The sequence below is a fragment of the Emys orbicularis genome, chromosome 9, assembly GCF_028017835.1.
Source record: "Emys orbicularis isolate rEmyOrb1 chromosome 9, rEmyOrb1.hap1, whole genome shotgun sequence".
In the NCBI taxonomy this organism is placed as follows: Eukaryota; Metazoa; Chordata; order Testudines; family Emydidae; genus Emys; species Emys orbicularis.
Genome location: NC_088691.1, coordinates 82964916 through 82984316, shown reverse-complemented (window position 1 = coordinate 82984316; position 19401 = coordinate 82964916). Strand labels below are relative to the sequence as shown.

The window sequence follows — 19401 nt, the reverse complement described above, 5'->3', positions numbered from 1 at the left end:
CACAATCCTGTTTCAGATAGGAGTTTGTCACATGGCCATGCAATGCAATGGTCAGATCACTGACTGAATGATGCCTACATTTAAAACCTTTAAGTTGCACTCTCACAAAACAATAGTTTGTATTTTCCACACAGTAACTGTTTATAGTTCAATATGTTCATCGTTTTTAAAAAAAGAGCTCTCTACTCCAGGTGTAAAAGGAGATTTGTAATTTACATCTTTTTGAGTCTTCAAATCAAAGCTACAAGAAGGAAAATAAGTTTCGAGGAAACCTCTTTTGAATCATGAGAGACAGATAACAGACAAGTGACTTTCGTTAGTTTATTGAGGATGAGAATAGTATCCCATCAAATAAGTGGTTGCATTATAAGAATTTTAAAATATGTCATTATTGCTAGAAACATAAACGGAGGGTGAGATTAAATTAACTTTCTTTTCCCCATACCATGAAAAAGGAAGGTTGGAAATTTTATAGACTTATCTTAAAGACCAGTGTGGAGGATAGACAGAATCTTTGCTAGAGGTGGACAAGATTGCTAGGTCTTTACACTGGCCTTTATATTAGACAACGAAACATACACCATTCTGCACCATGTTTCTTCCCCATCTTCTGTACTATATTTTATGTATTTATTTGCTTCGAAAGGATGTCTCAGGTATTCTACTCCTTAAATACATTAGCTCCAATAGTTCTAAAAAAACTGAGACAATGTAAAAGGATATGTGATGGACAACATAGCCCTGATCCAGAAGAGCTGGCTGTATTTTAAAGAAGCCTTATTAAGGGCGCAGGAACAAACCATCCCGATGTCCAGAAAGAATGGCAAATATGGCAGGCGACCAGCTTGGCTTAACGGTGAAATCTTTGGTGAGCTTAAACTCAAAAAGGAAGCATACAAGAAGTGGAAATTTGGACAGATGACTAGGGAGGAGTATAAAAATATTGCTCGAGCATGCAGGGGTGTAATCAGGAAGGCCAAGACACAATTGGAGTTGCAGCTAGCAAGGGATGTGAAGGGTAACAAGAAGGGTTTCTACAGGCATGTTAGCAACAAGAAGGTGGTCAGGGAAAATGTGGGACCTTTCTGAACGGGGGAGGCAACCTAGTGACACAAGATGTGGAAAAAGCTTCAGTACTCAATGCTTTTTTTGCCTCGGTCTTCACAGACAAGGTCAGCTCCCATACTGCTGCACTGGGCAACACAGTATGGGGAGGAAGTGAGCAGCCCTCAGTGGTGAAAGAACAGGTTAAGGACTATTTAGAAAATCTGGACATGCACAAGATCTAATGCATCCAAGGGTGCTGAGGGAGTTGGCTGATGTGATTGTAGAGCCATTGGCCATTATCTTTGAAAATTTGTGGCAATCGGGGGAGATCCCGGATGACTGGAAAAAGGCAAATATAGTGCCCATATTTTAAAAAGGGAAGATGAGAACCCAGGGAACTACAGACCGGTCAGCCTCACTTCAGGGCCCCGAAAAAATCATGGAGCAGGTCCTCAAGGAATCCATTTTGAAGCACTTGGAGGAGAGGAAGGTGATCAGGAACAGTCAACATGGATTCACCAAGGGCAAGTCATGCCTGACCAACCTGATTGCCTTCTATGATGAGATAACTGGCTCTGTGGATATGGGGAAAGCGGTGGATATGATACATCTTGAATTTAGCAAAGCTTTTGATACGGTCTCCCACAGTATTCTTGCCAGCAAGTTAAAGTAGTATGGATTGGATGAATGGACTATAAGGTGGATAGAAAGCTGGCTAGATTGTCGGGCTCAACGGGTAGTGATCAACAGCTCGATGTCTAGTTGGCAGCCGGTATCAAGCGGCGTGCCCCAGGGGTCGGTCCTGGGGCAGGTTTTGTTAAACATCTTTATTAATGATCTGGATGATGGGATGAATTGCACCCTCAGCAAGTTCGCAGATGACACTAAGCTGGGGGGAGAGGTAGATACACTGGAGGGTACGGATAGTGTCCAGAGTGACCTAGACAAATTGGAGGATTGGGCCAAAAGAAATGTGATGAGGTTCAACAAGGACAAGTGCAGAGTCCTGCACTTAGGAAGGAAGAATCCCATGCACTGCTACAGTCTGGGTACTGACTGGCTAAGCAGCAGTTCTGCAGAAAAGGACCTGGGGATTACAGTGAACGAGAAGCTGGATATGAGTCAGCAGTGCGCCCTTGTTACCAAGAAGGCCAATGGCATATTGGGCTGTATTAGTAGGAGTATTGCCAGCAGATCCATATTCCCCTCTATTCGGCAATGGTGAGGCCATACCTGGAGTTTTGTGTCCAGTTTTGGTCCCCACACTACAGAAGGGATGTGGACAAATTGGAGAGAGTCCAGCAGAGGGCAACGAAAATGATTAGGGAGCTGGGGCGCATGACTTACTAGGAGAGGCTGTGGGAACTGGGGTTATTTGGTCTGCAGAAGAGAAGAGTGAGGGGGGATTTGATAGCAGTCTTCAACTACCTGAAGAGGGGGGTTCCAAAGAGGATGGAGCTCGGCTGTTCTCAGGGGTGGCAGATGACAGAACAAGAAGCAATGGTCTCAAGTTGCAGTGGGGGAGATCTAGGTTGAATATTAGGAAACACTGTTTCACTAGGAGGGTGGTGAAGCACTGGAATGGGTTACCTAGGGAGGTGGTGGAATCTCCATCCTTAGAGATTTTTAAGAACTGGCTTGACAAAGCCCTGGCTGGGATGATTTAGTTGGTGTTGGTCCTGCTTTGAGCAGGGGATTGGACTAGATGACCTCATGAGGTCTCTTCCAACCCTAATATTCTATGATTCTATGATCTGTTCTAGTAAAAGCAAAGAGATACACCAATCCAGCTACATTATATGACATTAAAAAGTGAACATGTGTATTTTTCCAGTTAAGATTTAACAGAGTGCAAATACAGTTAACAGTACAGCTAAATACTCTGAAATAAAAACACAGCAGCATGGACAGGTAGAGACAGACCCAAGCTCTCACTTAAGTTAGTGGGAATTTTGCCATTGACTTTAAAAAGGGGCAGGATTGGTGCAAAATGTATTTTGGATTATGTTTTGTTTTTAAAATTTCCATTGCTTGCACACATATTTGCACTTCTTACAAACCATGGAAAATATTTTGTTCTATAGAAATAAATTAGTAGATTACACTAATCAAAAGAACTATTACCATCTCACATATTTAAGTCAGAGATAACTAGTAGTATCAACAATCTTTTTTATGGGCTTTCCTGAAATATGAACAAGGTTTCTTTTATGATATGTAGTTAGTTTTCAATTCCTATATTCAGAGATTTTGATCATAACTAGTTACAAATATTTAGAAAGCTTAGCAATAAAGTATTTTAATGGTAATGCAGGCTCTCAGTATGAAAAACACATTTAATAAATGTAGTTAACTATACAGTGAAAAAACCTTGCAAATGTATTTTTAAAAATCTGAATGTAATATGGGTATAATTTAGCAAAATAACATATTTCTTTTTAAATATAAATATGAGATTTAACCATGGTTATTAATTGGTGAAGTAATACCGTAACAACCAGAAGCCTTCAAAATTTCCAGCTCTTACACCTACTTAATTGTTACTCTTCTTGATATTTTTGATTCTGGGCTTACTTATAACATCTATCAATACTGCAAGCTCATTCTTTTCATTTTTGCTACAGTAAATTCTTTATATTTGACTTGATCTTCGATTAGGCCTAGACTACACCGAGAACATACATCGCATAGGTTAATGAAAGATAGCAAATTATTCTTGTGAAATTACTGTCTTGAGCACAAATATTTGTTTCATAAAAATAAGAAATGTATTCAAGAAAAAAATCTATATCATCCCATTTAGATCATAGAAGGGCGAGTGGTCAGAGCTTTTCCAGTATACCATTACAGAGGATACATCTGGACTGAGCTGGGTACAGGTTCATATTAGCAAATAATTTTGCATCTGGACCAGAATGGAGATGAGATTGAATGCTTTAAAAAGACCTATTGGCTTCAGACTATTCACATGCTTAAAGTTAAGCACGGGGTGAAGAGCAGTTTTGAGTACAAAGTGGCAGCAAAACTAGGCCTTAAATAAATAAAATAAAATATCTTACATGAGTAGTTTTTTGTAGTGGCCCATTTCAGCTGTTGCTTTCTGAAACTTGAGTCCAATTGTCTCTACTTGATTTGTTAAATCTGAAACAACAAATATATCTGTTTTTATTTCTGTATTTGTATGCTCATCATTTGCATAATATAGTGTGTTATATTTGCCTTATGTAGCTGCTCTTTATAGAAAAACAAAAACAAACAAAAAGCCAACAACCAGGTAACCCAGTAAAATTAATTGATTTATCAAAAGTTTCTGTGATAAGTAAATTGATAGTTTCTAATTATACACTTTACTTTAATTATAAACTAGGCTTCCAATAATCCTCAGTAATGAATAATGCAAAGTATCTACCTTCCTCAAGAAAGATCATCATTTTATGACTTATTTTTGTTGATTTGTCATTGCTGATAAACAATAGAAAATTATATATGCTTGGGTTTTCCTATGAAAAACAAAGTCGATTTATTGGAACAGTTAGATTTGTGCAGCAGTGCCATGTACTCAAATTTAGAAAGACTTATTTTTATTCCTGTTCTAGCAAAGACTGAATGAATTAAAAAACTGAATCCAAAATATCAAGAACTTGACTTTACATTAGATTTTTTTTTTATTTCACAGGGCAATATATTCAATTCAATTGATGTGAATGCAAAAAAGCTTTAAACTGTAGATGTACTGATCAAAATTCTGCTCTTGGTTACACATGCAACTGAGAGCAAAATTTGGCCCAGAAATCAGAAGGATAAGTATGAAATGCACTTTACAACTAGAAGGATCAGAAATTATCCACATTTGTTTTTATTTCACATTTTCTCTCAGCTAAATGTTATCCCCAAAGCCACAACATCGATCAGCTTCAGTAGCTCACTAAGGACATGTCTACACTTACCTCCGGAGCGATCAATCCAGCAGGGGTTGATTTATCGCGTCTAGTGAAGACATGATAAATCGACCGCCGAGCGCTTTCCTGTCGACTCCCATACTCCACCAGAGCGAGAGGCGCAGGCGGAGTTGACGGGGGAGTGTCAGCAGTCGACTTACCACAGTGAAGACACCGCAGTAAGTAGATCTAAGTACGTTGACCTCAGCTACATTATTCATGTAGCTGAAGTTTTGTAACTTAGATCGATCCCCCCCCCAGTGTAGACCAGGCCTAAGAAATCAGATTTTTCCCTTTTCCCAACAGACAGTCCAACATGTTCCCTCTGAGCCATAAGGTTAATTCTAGCTTCTTCCACTTTAGAAATACCTTAACTAAAATGCAGTAGCAGTACAGATTCTGCTAAGTCTTACTTGTTTCATATAGCTTCTTTATACCAAAAAAACTCACAAAATTAAGTGATGGAAGACACCTGTGACCTCACCTAGTCCATCCCCTGTTAGTGCAGGTCTGGTTCCCTGCAGTACATTTTGTTGTCATCAATTTTAAGGCAAGAAGAGACCAGCACATTATCTAATCTGACCTCCTGTACATCACAGGCTGCCATCCCACCTCCACCACCCACACACTAAACCCAACAACCAAAATCAGACCAAAGTATTACAGTCCACAGGAGACTAGACTATTACGTGCCACAGGCAGAGAATGAGAGGGGCCAAGATGCACCAGTGCCCAAGGCTCCTGCATAGGCAGGAAAATGATTAAGTGAGATATATCCAGATTATCCTGGCAAGTAACTCATTCCCACACATTGCAAAGGAAGGTGAAAAACTCCCAAGGTCAGTACCAATCTGGTTTGGGGGGAAATTCCTTCCTGACCCCACATATGGGGATCAGTTAGACCCTGAGCATGTGAGCAAGAACCAGTCAAAAGGCACTTGAGAGAAAGAATGCTCAGTGGCACCTCAGAGCCATGACCCACCGGCCCCAATGTTCCATCTCTGGCCATGGTCATCCCTGATACTGCTGAGGAAGGAGATAAACAAACCAAAACAGAATACCGAGGGGGGGGGGGGAGGAAATGAAACCCGTTCCTGACCCCTGGCTGGTCCCAGCTGAAACCTGAAGCATTAGCTTTTAAGGCACATACAACATTAACCGGAAGTGAGCCCCAGGGCTGTTGAGCCCCACCTCCTACCATCACAAGCAATCCCATCATACAATCGCACTCATAAATTTGTTCAGGTCTTTCTTAAAACTAATTATTTGCCCCCACAACTCTTATTGAGTGGCTTTCCAGAACCTCACCCCTCTGATGGTTAGAAACCGTCCTCTAATTTCCAGCCTGAATTTGCTCACCACCAGTTTCTATCCATTTGCTCTTGTGCTAACACTGTCCTCTAGCTTAAATAGCTTTTCACCCTCCCTTGTATTTAACCCCTATATATTAATAGACAGCAATCATATCCCCTTTTTTGCTAGGCTAAACAAGCCAAACTCTTCCAGTTCATAAGATAAGCCCTCCAGTCCCCTGATCACCCTAGTAGTTCTTCTCTGCATCTGTTCCAGTTTAAATTCATCTTTCTTGAACATGGGTGACCAGAACTGTACACAGTATTCCAAATGAGGTCTTCCCAATGCTTTGTACAATGGCATAAATATTTCTCAATCTCTAGTGGAAATGCTTCACCTAATAAATCCTAGGCATTTGCCTTTTTCATAGCTGCGTCACATTGACTTATATTCATTCTGTGATCAACCCACACACCCAGTGGTTTGCTCAGTCGAGTTTTAAAATCCTAGTTTTTTTAAAATACTGTGCTATTAAAAGATAACACTGAATATTCCTTAGTGGGTAAATCCTATCAGGATCATTTTCTGATAGGAGAACGTGACCCCCTTTTTCTGTCTGGCTAACAGCATGCCCTTATTGACTGAAATATCTACTCATTTTTATTAAGTTGGCTTTCCAATACTAAGGGTAACTATTGAAAGCTCAGAGCAGAAACATTTAATACTAGCTTTGTTAGCACATCTTAAGGAATAATACAAAGTATTAGAGAGAGATCTCCTTAAACTATCAGAAATAATAAAAAGCTTCTTTAGGATGAAGTCTTCCCATTGACTTAATTTGGAGCTGGATCAGGCTCAATATAATTAAGGTAGAACTAACTGTAGAAACTAACTGTAGAAACATCTTCCCAATATGTGTCTGCCTGCCACTGAATTAGAAATGGACAGTAATAAAAATTCACACCATATAAAATTCCATTGCCACTGTGCATATGTACCTCTGATATAATACGTGATGTATGTTGCTGAATTAATTTTGGCAGTGCTTGTAGCCCTTCTCGAGACAGTAAATCTTTTGAAATTGAAACGATTTCTATTCGGATCTTTATAAACCGAAGTTCACAATAATAAAAATGATTAAGAGAAGGTAAGCAGATCTTCAGAAATGTTAACTTCTTTTTAATAAATATGATTCGATGCATATAGACAAATGATCGCTACAAGTCATGGATGGAAAATCTGAACTTCACAGATCCCCTAAGGAGTTAAATCTGTTAACTTTTATAAGCATGCAGTGGCTGCTGATAGCCTTTCTTCCCATTCTCTGCTGTGAACACAGAACCATGGGATGTGTCCCCAGAAGGCTTCGCGACACACAGAGGGGAGTGCCACACCAATGAGGACACAATAACTCGGACAGGACTTTGCAGCGGGATTGCTCACACCCCACCTAGGCCAACCCAGGTGCCAATCACCCAGGCTAACTCTGCAGTAAAGACATACCCTTAAGGACAACACTGCAGCAACAGAAAAGCTTTAATTCCCAATGATAAAAGGAGGCAAATTTACTTTTAAATTTGAAGTTGTAGCGGGATAATTTAGCTAAGATGTGGTTAATTTAACAAAGATGTATTCCAGCATGGCAAAAATTATGTTAAAAACTGATCTAGTTATCTTAGCAGATGACACAAAAACTGGAAGAGTCCTGGTGGTTTGGGATACAAATCAATGACTGACATTTGTTTATTTTAAAACTATGTTTCTGTCATAACTTCCTCACGGCTGTTTTTAAAATTGCCATGACAAAACATGGCTGGGTTACCCAAATTATGTTATCTGTTTTACAAAACTGTACAGTAGGTAATGACTAACGCCATGACCTTTGTTTTCCAACGCTCAGTATCCATGACTTTTCTAAGGACAGGAAGTTGCGGCCAAGTAAATCAAGGCTAGATAAGACCACCTGCACTATACAGTTACTTCAATTTCTCCAAGTGGGCATTCCTCAACAATGTGTTGTTCTGTACAGTCCTCCAAAGCTACATTACTCAGCTTTAATTTCCTGTCATTCAGAATGACATTGGATTATGAAGTAAATGGCCTTGAATGCCTACAGAATAAAAAAAAAGGAAATGTTGGCTTTAAACACCAAGCAGATGTAAGGCGGAACACATGGCAACAATCCAGAATTTACCACAGCGAGTTCTACTCTGATGTGACTGCTTTTTCCATAGAGATTAAGTAAGGATCAAATTATTTTAGATGAGCTAGGCAAAATAAAGAGCCCGTAGCCTCTCTTCATATGGGGACAGCTGCTAATAGGATAGCATTTCATAGTCATTTGATTTTTGGCAGTCATTTAAAGATTTCTGTGATTCTGGAAGGTTTCTGGGAATTGTGAATCTGCATAGCTGTTATGATCTATTCTCTCATGCGAGGAAGTGGGGCTGCAGAACACAGTTTTGGAGTGAAGGGAAAGGAAGGGTATAAAGGTTATTCAGTACCAGTAGCTTGAGAGCTCTTTTTTTTTTTTTTTTTTTTACTCAATTTGTTTCAAGATGTTTTTATAATGATTGTACAGCACTAAGAGCACTGGTTAAGAGTGTTCATAAATACATACACCAATGGTGGATTATCCAGTGGGCCAATGGGGCCCGTGCCCAGGGGCCAGTCCCTGGCAGAAGCACCAGGCGAGGCAGGGCAGGCGGGAGAATCCCCAGTGCTCTGCCCCTAGTCCCCGCAGAAGCCCAGGGCAGAGAGGAAGCCCCAGGGCCCGGACCTCAGCTGTGGCCCCAGGACTGGAAGAGCTCTCGCTCCCTGCCACGGCCTCAGGGCTAGAGGAGCTCTCACTCCCTGCTGAGGCCCCAGGGCCATGGCGGGGGGACAGAGCTTCTCCTGTCTTGGGGCTGCAGTGGGGGTGGGGAAAGGAGCAAATGGGTTGCAGGGCTGCAGCGGCAAGGTGGAATGGGAGGAAGGGGCAGAACAGGACGGGGCTGTGGGCAGGGACGCAGGCGGAAGGGACAGAACAGGGGCGGAACCGCAGGCGGAAGGGGTGGGGAGGGGCCCCCCACTTGCTCTGGCCAAGGGCCCCAGGAATCCTTAATCCGCCTCTGATACACAGATTCAATTAGAGGACCAGATCCTGAAAGTCCTGTTGGAGCCAACAGAAGTTCTGCAGCAGAGGGTTTTGCAGGGTTTCCACAACTAAATACAGCTTCACATGAAGTTGAAGGACATGTTAAATTGCCATAAAACTGAGGAAAGTACAAAGGAGGATGGTAAGACAAAAGGTAACTCATGCTGAAAAATTGCTGGGCAAAGGAAAATGCTAGATACATAAATGGTGTAATCAAATAAAGTAAAAATTTCATGCAGCAATGAAAATAAACATTGCTATAAGCCACAGGCAACTAAAACAATCAACTGGCTTTTCCACTTTGCAATGTGAATTCCAAACATAGCTTGAGATCACATCTTAAACTACTTTCAATTCTGGCAGGTTTCAACCTAAAACCATGTCAATATTTTTTTGTTTTATTTATCCATCTTATCTTAGCCACATACCTCACCCAAAGAGATACTAACTTGTCCTAGCAACACGTTATATGCCCTCCTTCCTATGTGCCTTCCAGGAGCTAGGAGGATTTTAGACACTTCATTCAAATCATCAAACTGGAAAAAGTGTATTCTTCAAGAGATCCTAAATAAGGCTGTAGAGAATAGTTCATGTTTGGTAATGCTTAGTGTTATTGTTACATGGCTGGAGAGACAGTCCTTTTAATGCTGTGTTGGTTTTTGTTGTTGTTGTTGTTGTTAGTTTTGTTTGTTTGGCTACTTGGCTTTTTTTTGTGTGGGAGCTTCATGTAACAAGCTCTTTGACCTACATATAAGTAAAACTTTATTTAGAACATTAAAATGAACACTCCAGCAATACACTCTTCTTTACAGTGAACTCTCCTTGTCAAATATAATAAAAGACTGATAATACAAGGAAGTTCTTTGATGAATACGCAGCTATTTCAATCACAGATTAAGATGCTTTCATTTCAGCAATGTATTCATAAAACTGTAATGAAGGGATGGGCAACCTTTGGCACGCGGCCTGTCAGTGAAATCCGCTCGCGGGCCGGGCCAGTTTGTTTTCCTGCAACGTCCACAGGTTCAGTCGATCGCGGCGCCCACTGGCCGCGATTCCCTGTTCCAGGCCACTGGGGGCTGCGGGAAGCAGCACGGGCCGAAGAATGTGCTGGCCGCTGCTTCCTGCAGCCCCCATTGGCCTGGAACGGCAATCTGTGGCCAGGGGGAGCTGCGATCGGCCGAACCTGCGGACACTACAGGTAAACAAACCATCCCGGCCTGTCAGTGGATTTCCCTGACGGGCCGCATGCCAAAGGTTGCCGATCCCTGCTGTAATGGTAATACTGCCACTTATATAATTAATTTCATTTTAGTCAGCACTCTCTCTCACAGGCTTGATTCACATCTATTTGAAAACAAGTATGCTTTAAGATTAATTTAACATATTTTGTATTATCTTAGACAAGATTGAGATAATGTTGTTATGCTGGAGTTAGGTGAAACCTTGTTGAACCTCATGGGCATAATTGCGATCTTTCATTCACAATAGCCCTAAAAAGCAGTTAAGCTCCATTTTAGAGCAAGATAGCTGAAACAATAGGAGCCACCAACCAAAACATTGCTTAGCTCCTGACCAGCCTTGAATGTGACTTATGTGTCAAGGAGGGCTCTGAAGAGACACTTTTTTAAGCTTCTGGGGCATGCAAAAGGGGCAAGCCTCACTGCCTGACCAGGGACTTGAACCCTGGACCCTCAGATTAAAAGTCTGATGCACTAAGATATGTGGGTGGAGGGATTTCACTAGGGGATGAATGCAGCATCACAGAAGCAAACAGAAAAGGCAGCAGAAAACGAAGACAGCCAGAGAAGTACTTGTAGCATGATCCCAACGGACAGCTGAGAGAGAACTTGTTGAGTAGAGTGCAGGCTGGAAAAAAAGAGGCTTGGAATATTAAGCAAGGAAACTGCCTCCTGTTGTTTCATTCCTACTGTGTTCAGGGGATCGGGACTTTGTACATTCTTTGTAAAAAACAGGATTGCATCAAAGAAATACCTGAGCCCATCATCAATTTATCTTCCTAAAGTAAACAACCTGCAAGTCCCTGAATATTGGCCAATCACTTGGGGGCAAAAGGGGTAACAATATTTAGATTTTCTTAGAATTGCAATGCTGGAGCAGATGGGGATATACATCTAAAGACTTGATAGACCCTTCTGAAGAGTATTTATTTAAAAAGATTAGCCAGTGGAGGAGGTGGGAGATAGAAAAGGGATATGTATATGTATATTATGCAGTCAGACTTACAACAATTTATGCAACTTTGGGTTTTTCAGGAGACCAGAGAAACACACAAAATCCCAAAATATAATGTGCACATCCCTTCAAGAATATTTATATTTTACTTAACTTTTCCTGCACCACATACTTTAAGGTGAATTATATATAGGATGTGGAGAAACACACAAGGTCCCGATTCTGAACTGTTATACAAATCCAGAGTAATTTATTGATTTAAGAGAGAAACACTGTATTTACACTCTAAGTTAGATCCAAATCTGATTTAAAAATGTATTAAATACCTGTTAACAGACATTTTCTTAATCATTACCAAAATCCTAGCTCCATCCCCTTTTCACTAATGGCCAGATTGTGAGCCCAGTGGTGATAGTTACACAAGAAATTCCACTGAAGCCAGTGGGACTACTTGCATGAGTAATTGCTCACCCACATGAGTAAGGAGCTCATAATATGTTTGATATTATGATTACTCTTGATAATTAAGACTGACTCGTTTTGTCCAAATTTCTGGTCTCTCAAAATCCAAACCTGAACTCACTGGGAGGTAAGGAAAAGTTGTTTTTACAGAGCCTCTTATCTTCAGTCTTCCTAGCCAATCATGAATAGGCAGGTTGTAATAGGTAGTGAAAGAAAATAGAGCTTCTGCTCTCCCCTTTCTTAGAAGAGGTATTTTCTCTCCACTGTTCAAGCCACAAAAATGAAACATGTTAGAGTAAATATACTCTTTCACAGGAACTCCTGCTTTTCTTGAAGATCAAGTGAAGAAGGGATCATCCTTCCATAACCAAATCTCTGTCTAACCCAATATCTCCGAAATACATAGCCCAGGGTGACAGGCCTGGTCTACACTACGAGTTTAGGTCGAATTTAGCAGCGTTAAATCGAATTAAGCCTGGACACGTTCACACGGCTAAGTCCCTTTTTTCGACTTAAAGAGCCCTTTAAACCGGTTTCTTTACTCCACCTCTGACGAGGGGATTAGCGATAAAATCGGCCTTAGCGGGTCGGAATTGGGGTAGTGTGAACGGAATTCGACGTTATTGGCCTCCGGGAGCTATCCCACACTGCTTCATTGTGACTGCTCTGGACAGCACTCTCAACTCAGATGCACTGACCAGGTAGACAGGAAAAGCCCCGCGAACGTTTGAATTTCATTTCCTCTTTGCCCAGTGTGGAGAGCACAGGTGACCACGCAGAGCTCATCAGCACAGGTAACCGTGATGGAGTCCCAGGATCGCAAAAGAGCTCCATCATGGACGGAACGGGAGGTACGGGATCTGCTCGCCATATGGGGAGATGAATCAGTGCTAGCTGAACTCCGTAGCAGTAAACGAAATGGCAAAATATTAGAAAAGGTCTCCAAGGCCATGAAGGACAGAGGCCATAACAGAGATGCACAGCAGTGCCGTGTGAAAATTAAGGAGCTAAGGCAAGCCTACCACAAAGCCAGAGAGGCAAACGGAAGGTCCGGGGCAGAGCCGCAAACATGCCGCTTGTACGCGGAGCTGCATGCCATGCTAGGGGGTGCAGCCACCACTACCCCAACCGTGTGCTTTGACTCCTTCAATGGAGAAACACACAGGGAAGCGGGTTCGGGGTACGAGGAAGATGAGGATGAAGATAATGTAGATAGCTCACAGCAGCAAGGAAGCGGAGAAACCGGTTTCCCCAACAGCCAGGATATGTTTATCACCCTGGACCTGGAACCAGTAACCCCCGAACTCACCCAAGGCATGCTCCCAGACCCTGAGGGCACACAGGGGACCTCTGGTGAGTGTACCTTTGTAAATATTACACATGGTTTAAAAGCAAGCGTGTTTAATGATTAATTTGCCCTGGCAATCGCGGCCAGTACAGCTACTGGAAAAGTCTGTTAACGTGTATGGGGATGGAGTGGAAATCCTCCAGGGACATCTCCAGAAAGCTCTCCTTCATGTACTCCCAAAGCCTTTGCAAAAGGTTTCTGGGGAGGGCTGCCTTATCCCGTCCGCCATGGTAGGACACTTTACCACGCCAGGCCAGTAGCACGTAGTCTGGAATCATTGCATAACAAAGCATGGCAGCGTATGGTGCCGGTGTTTGCTGGCATGCAGACAACATCCATTCCTTATCGCTCTTTGTTATCCTCAGGAGAGTGATATCATTCATGGTCACCTGGTTGAAATGGGGCGATTTTATTAAGGGGACATTCAGAGGTGCCCGTTCCTGCTCTGTTGAACAGAAATGTTCCCCGCTGTTAGCCACGCGGTGGGGGGGAGGGGTGAAGTGATCATCCCCGAGAATTGGGGGTGGGGGTGGGGAGGGGGGTTAGTTGGGTTTGTGCTGCATGTTAACCCGGAAACTGCAGCCCCTCCTTTTACATTGCAAACCCATTTTAAATGGCCAACCCAACAGGTGTTTGGTATGGGAAATGAGGGCGCTACTGTTTGAAACCATTCCCACATGTTAAGAAGGTTAAAAAAGCCAAAAGACTGTGGCTTACCATGGCTGCCTGCAAGCCAAAATCTGTTGCCTGGCACTGTGTGAGTGATCTCTCACACCAAACCGGCAGGCCCTCAATATAAGAGGAAAAATGCGACCTTGTAACGAAAGTACATGTGCTGTGTAATGTGAACAGCAAAATTTAACGTGAAAGAGTGTACCCATTGTTCTTTAAAATGTGTCTTTTTTAACCATCTCTCCCTTCTCCTCCACCAGCTGCAAATGTTTCTCCTTCACAGAGGCTAGTGAAGATTAGAAGGAGAAAACGGCGGACTCGGGATGATATGTTCACGGAGCTCCAGATGTCCTCCCACGCTGACAGAGCACAGCAGAATGAGTGGAGGCAGTCATTGTCAGACTACAGAAAAGCACAATATGAACGAGAGGAGAGGTGGCGGGCTGAATCGCGGGATGAACAGAGAAAGTGGCGGGCTGAAGATGATAGGTGGCGTCAGCTTGCAGACAGAAGGCAAGAGTCAATGCTCCGGCTGCTGGAGCATCAAACTGATATGCTCCAGCGTATGGTTGAGCTGCAGGAAAGGCAGCAGGAGCAGAGACTGCCGCTACAGCCCCTGTGTAACCAACAGCCCTCCTCCCCAAGTTCCATAGCCTCCTCACCCAGACGCCCAAGAACACAGTGGGGGGGGCCTCCGGCCACCCAGTCACTCCACCCCAGATGATTGCCCAAGCATCAGAAGGCTGGCCTTCAATAAGCGTTAAAGTTTTAAACTACAGTGTGTCCTTTTCCTTCCCTCCTCCCCCACCCATCCCGGGCAACCTTGGCAATTATCCCCCTAGCTGTGTGATGAATTAATAAAGAATGCATGAATGTGAAGTAACAATGACTTTACTGCCTCTGCAAGCGGTGCTCGAGGGGGGGTGGTTGGTTTACAGGGAAGTAGAGTGAACCGGGTGGGGGGGGCGGAGGGTTCATCAAGGAGAAACAAACAGAAGTTTCACACCGTAGCCTGGCCAGTCACAAAACTCGTTTTCAAAGCTTCTCTGATGCGCACCGCGCCCTGCTGTGCTCTTCTAACCGCCCTGGTGTCTGGCTGCGCGTAATCTGCGGCTAGGCGATTTGCCTCAACCTCCCACCCCGCCATAAATGTCTCCTCCTTACTTTCACAGATATTGTGGAGTGCACAGCAGGCAGCAATAACAATGGGGATATTCTTTTCGCTGAGGTCTGAGCGAGTCAGTAAGCTGCGCCAGCGCGCTTTTAAACGTCCAAATGCACATTCCACCACCATTCGGCACTTGCTCAGCCTGTAGTTGAACAGGTCCTGACTACTATCCAGGCTGCCTGTGTACGGCTTCATGAGCCATGGCATTAAGGGGTAGGCTGGGTCCCCAAGGATCATGATAGGCATTTCAACATCCCCAACGGTTAGTTTCTGGTCTGGGAAGAAAGTCCCTTCCTCCAGCTTTCGAAACAGACCAGAGTGCCTGAAGACGTGAGCATCATGTACCTTTCCCGGCCATCCCACGTTGATGTTGGTGAAACGTCCCTTGTGATCCACCAGGGCTTGCAGCAGCATTGAAAAGTACCCCTTGCGGTTTATGTACTCAGTGGCTTGGTGCTCCGGTGACAAGATAGGGATATGGGTTCCATCTATCGCCCCACCACAGTTTGGGAATCCCATTGCAGCAAAGCCATCCACTATGACCTGCACGTTTCCCAGAGTCACTACCCTTGATATCAGCAGGTCTTTGATTGCCCTGGCAACTTGGATCACAGCAGCCCCCACAGTAGATTTGCCCACTCCAAATTGATTCCCAACTGACCGGTAGCTGTCTGGCGTTGCAAGCTTCCACAGGGCTATCGCCACTCGCTTCTCAACTGTGAGGGCTGCTCTCATCCTGGTATTCTGGCGCTTCAGGGCAGGGGAAAGCAAGTCACAAAGTTCCATGAAAGTGCCCTTACGCATGCGAAAGTTTCGCAGCCACTGGGAATCGTCCCACACCTGCAACACGATGCGGTCCCACCAGTCTGTGCTTGTTTCCCGGGCCCAGAATCGGCATTCCACGGCATGAACCTGCCCCAGTAACACCATGATTTGCACATTGCTGGGGCCTGTGCCTTGTGAGAGGTCTATGTCCATGTCAATTTCCTCATCACTCTCGTCGCCGCGCTGCAATCGCCTCATCGGCTGGTCCTGGTTTTGCTTTGGCATGTCCTGGCTCTGCATATACTCCAGGACAATGCGCGTGGTGTTCATAGTACTCATAATTGCCGCGGTGATCTGAGCGGGCTCCATGATCCCAGTGCTATGGTGTCTGGTCTGAAAAAAGGCGCGAAACTAGTACCTGACGGACGGAGGGAGGGGCGAGTGACGACATTGCGTACAGGTACAGGGAATTAAAATCAACAAAGGTGGCTGTGCATCAGGGAGAAACACAAACAACTGTCACACAGAATGCCCCCCCCAAAGATTGAACTCAATCCTGGGTTTAGCAGGCCGTTGATTTCACGGAGGGAGGGGGAAGCAAATGAATACAGAACAAATCTATTTTTTACATCTTAAGCTGGCAGACGACGGTGCAGCATGACTGATAGCCCTCGGCATCTTCTGGGTGCTTGGCAGAAAATACTGGGCGCTTGGCAGAAAATAGTGTACTAAGACTGATAGCCATCATCGTCAAGACAGTTCGATAGGACTGAGCATGTCTGCCCAGGTGCCCATGATTGACATGCAACATGACAACGATGGATATCCGTCTTAATACACCATCTACTGCCAAAAGGCAAGGGGCTGCTGCTGTGTGCAATGCAGCCCCACGTCTGCCAGTCCCATGTCTGCCAGCACCCAGATCGCCGATGAAGGCTACCAGTCATACTGCACCGTCTACTGCCAAAAGGCAATTAGCTGCTGCTGTGTAGCAATGCAGTACCACGTCTGCCGGCACCCAGAGGACATATGGTGACGGTGAGCTGAGCAGAGCGGGCTCCATGCTTGGCGTGGTATGTTGTCTGCACAGGTAACCCAGGTAAAAAGGCGCGAATCGATTGTCTGCCATTGCTCTGACGGAGGGGGAGGGGCCTGACGACATGTACCCACAACCCCCCGCGACACTGTTTTGCATCATTCAGGCATTGGGATCTCAACCCAGAATTCCAATGGGCGGCGGAGACTGCGGGAACTGTGGGATAGCTACCCATAGTGCAATGCTCCGGAAGTCGACGCTAGCCTCGGTACTGTGGACGCGGTCCGCCGACTTAATGCACTTAGAGCATTTTATGTGGGGACACACACAATCGGCTGTATACAACCAATTTCTATAAAACCGGCTTCTATAAATTCGACCTAATTTCGTAGTGTAGACATACCCTAAGAAGGGCTGAGGTTCTTTTTCCATCCTTCTTATTTTTTCCTCTACATTTATAGTGCTGTTGAAAAATGTTGATGAGCCCCTGTTGGACCTCCCCCCCTCCGATAGTCACATTGTGTTCAAATACCAAACACCCACCCTCAAATTTGAGTACGAGGAGGGCGGGAACCACTCAAAAGGTACTTCAAAGGTACTTACAGCATGAGTAGTGGGTATTTTAACTGAAGCCCATCTAGACCCACTGGAAGTTATTCTCTTTATGGAATCATAGTGCATATCTCTGCTCCTTCAGAATGGTTTCATTAAATCATTAAAGACACTACCAAGAAGATGAACAGACTACTCCTTTCTCTTTCCATCTCATTTCACATTCCTAATGTGAAGAAAAGTGCTCATCTCCCCTAATATACAACCTTGCCAATGAGTCCTACAACTGTCTACCTTTCCCAGTCATCCCTCAGTATTCATTACTAACATGTACTGCAGACCAATGTTAGGACTAGCATCAGAAGGTGTATGGATAGTGAGCAAGTTAGAACCAAAACTTGAGACTAAATTTTATGAACCAGATGGACTTGAAAAAATAGCAGCACCCTTGTGAAAGAGAGACACTTTATAAATGTGGTCAGGTGCAGCAAAGAAGTTGCCCACTGTCACACATATTGGCTGGTAGCAGAAATGAGAGTAAGGACATGAGCCCCATCTCACAGGAAAATGTGTTACTGTAGCTCCTTTGCTGCTTCTGGCCATGGGAATATGCATGGGGTCTCCACCACAATTTGTCCTAATTTCTTTCAAGTCCTTCTCATTTAGAAGAAAATTAGCCACTATATTCTATTCTATCCTGAATTTTTTTTGGCTCTGCTGTCTCTTTCCCCTCTAAGTCACATGCTGTGGGGCAATAGCGTGGCCTGGTATATTTTACTGAACTCCTAACTCCAAAAAGACTGAACAAAATTGGATGAAATTTAAAGCCAACCAACCAACCAATGACTCAATCTTTTGGCTGAGAGAACAATGGTAAATTTCAGGCCAAAGGGATAATTCTTCAGCAAGTCATGTGAGCAAGGGAAAACAAAGGATTATAGCAGAAACTATTTTGCTGCCTTCATTGCATTAGCTGCAATTGAGTGACTGCTGTAATATGAAATGCCCACAAAGATTTTACAATTGTTTGTTGATTGAGCAACAATAAATATAGCAAAAAATCCTGTTTATGGAAATTAAAATCCTATTTAAAAAAGACTGGTAGTAATAATAATTACATAAACTGCCAGTCTTCTGCTCATTTTTTGAACACTGAGACTATTTAAGTACTAAAGCAAAAAATGTGACAATACACTCAAAATAGTTGATGAAAATAAAAAAACCAAAACAAGGACACTGTGGGTTTCACTCTGATCTCATTCACATAAGTTTCCTGCGAGTGTAAATCCATTGACTTCAATGGAGTTAATCCTGATTTCCACTGGTGTACTTGAGATCCAATTCATACTTTAAGGTTGTCTTTTGAACCATAGTAAACTTTCTTTAAAACAATGTAAAACTAATTTTACAGTTTTATGTTTGCTTTGAAACAAAAAACTTTATTTTTATAAAAAGAACATGTACTTATCATGTAACATAAACCTGATAGCACTATGGCCCCAATGTAGCAATAAGCACCATATAGACAGATCCCTTCACCTGCATGAAGGTCACTGCAGGATCAGACACTACATTTGTTATTTTTAATGAGTAGTTTAGGAGGCCAAAGGGGGCTTGGGAGAATACCCAACCTAAAAATCTTTCTACATCTCTCACCTTTCTACATTCCCAAATTCTACCAGACAGCAACACTAAACATTTCATTTGCCCTTAGGAAAGGCTATATTGTGCAACTCCTTTGCTAAATTTTGTTACTAATTTTTTTTAAATATGCAGCACACAGCATTG

At 43.4% G+C, this 19401-nt stretch overlaps 1 protein-coding gene across 1 annotated transcript in view; it reads right to left on the bottom strand.

Moving 5' to 3' along the window:
* Positions 1–19401, bottom strand: part of LEKR1 (leucine, glutamate and lysine rich 1) — a 116675-nt gene that overhangs the window by 31317 nt on the left and 65957 nt on the right. The window contains exon 7 of the mRNA XM_065411426.1: positions 4107–4188. Coding sequence (XP_065267498.1) covers positions 4107–4188 — 82 coding nt within the window. The remainder of the gene's footprint in view (positions 1–4106; positions 4189–19401) is intronic.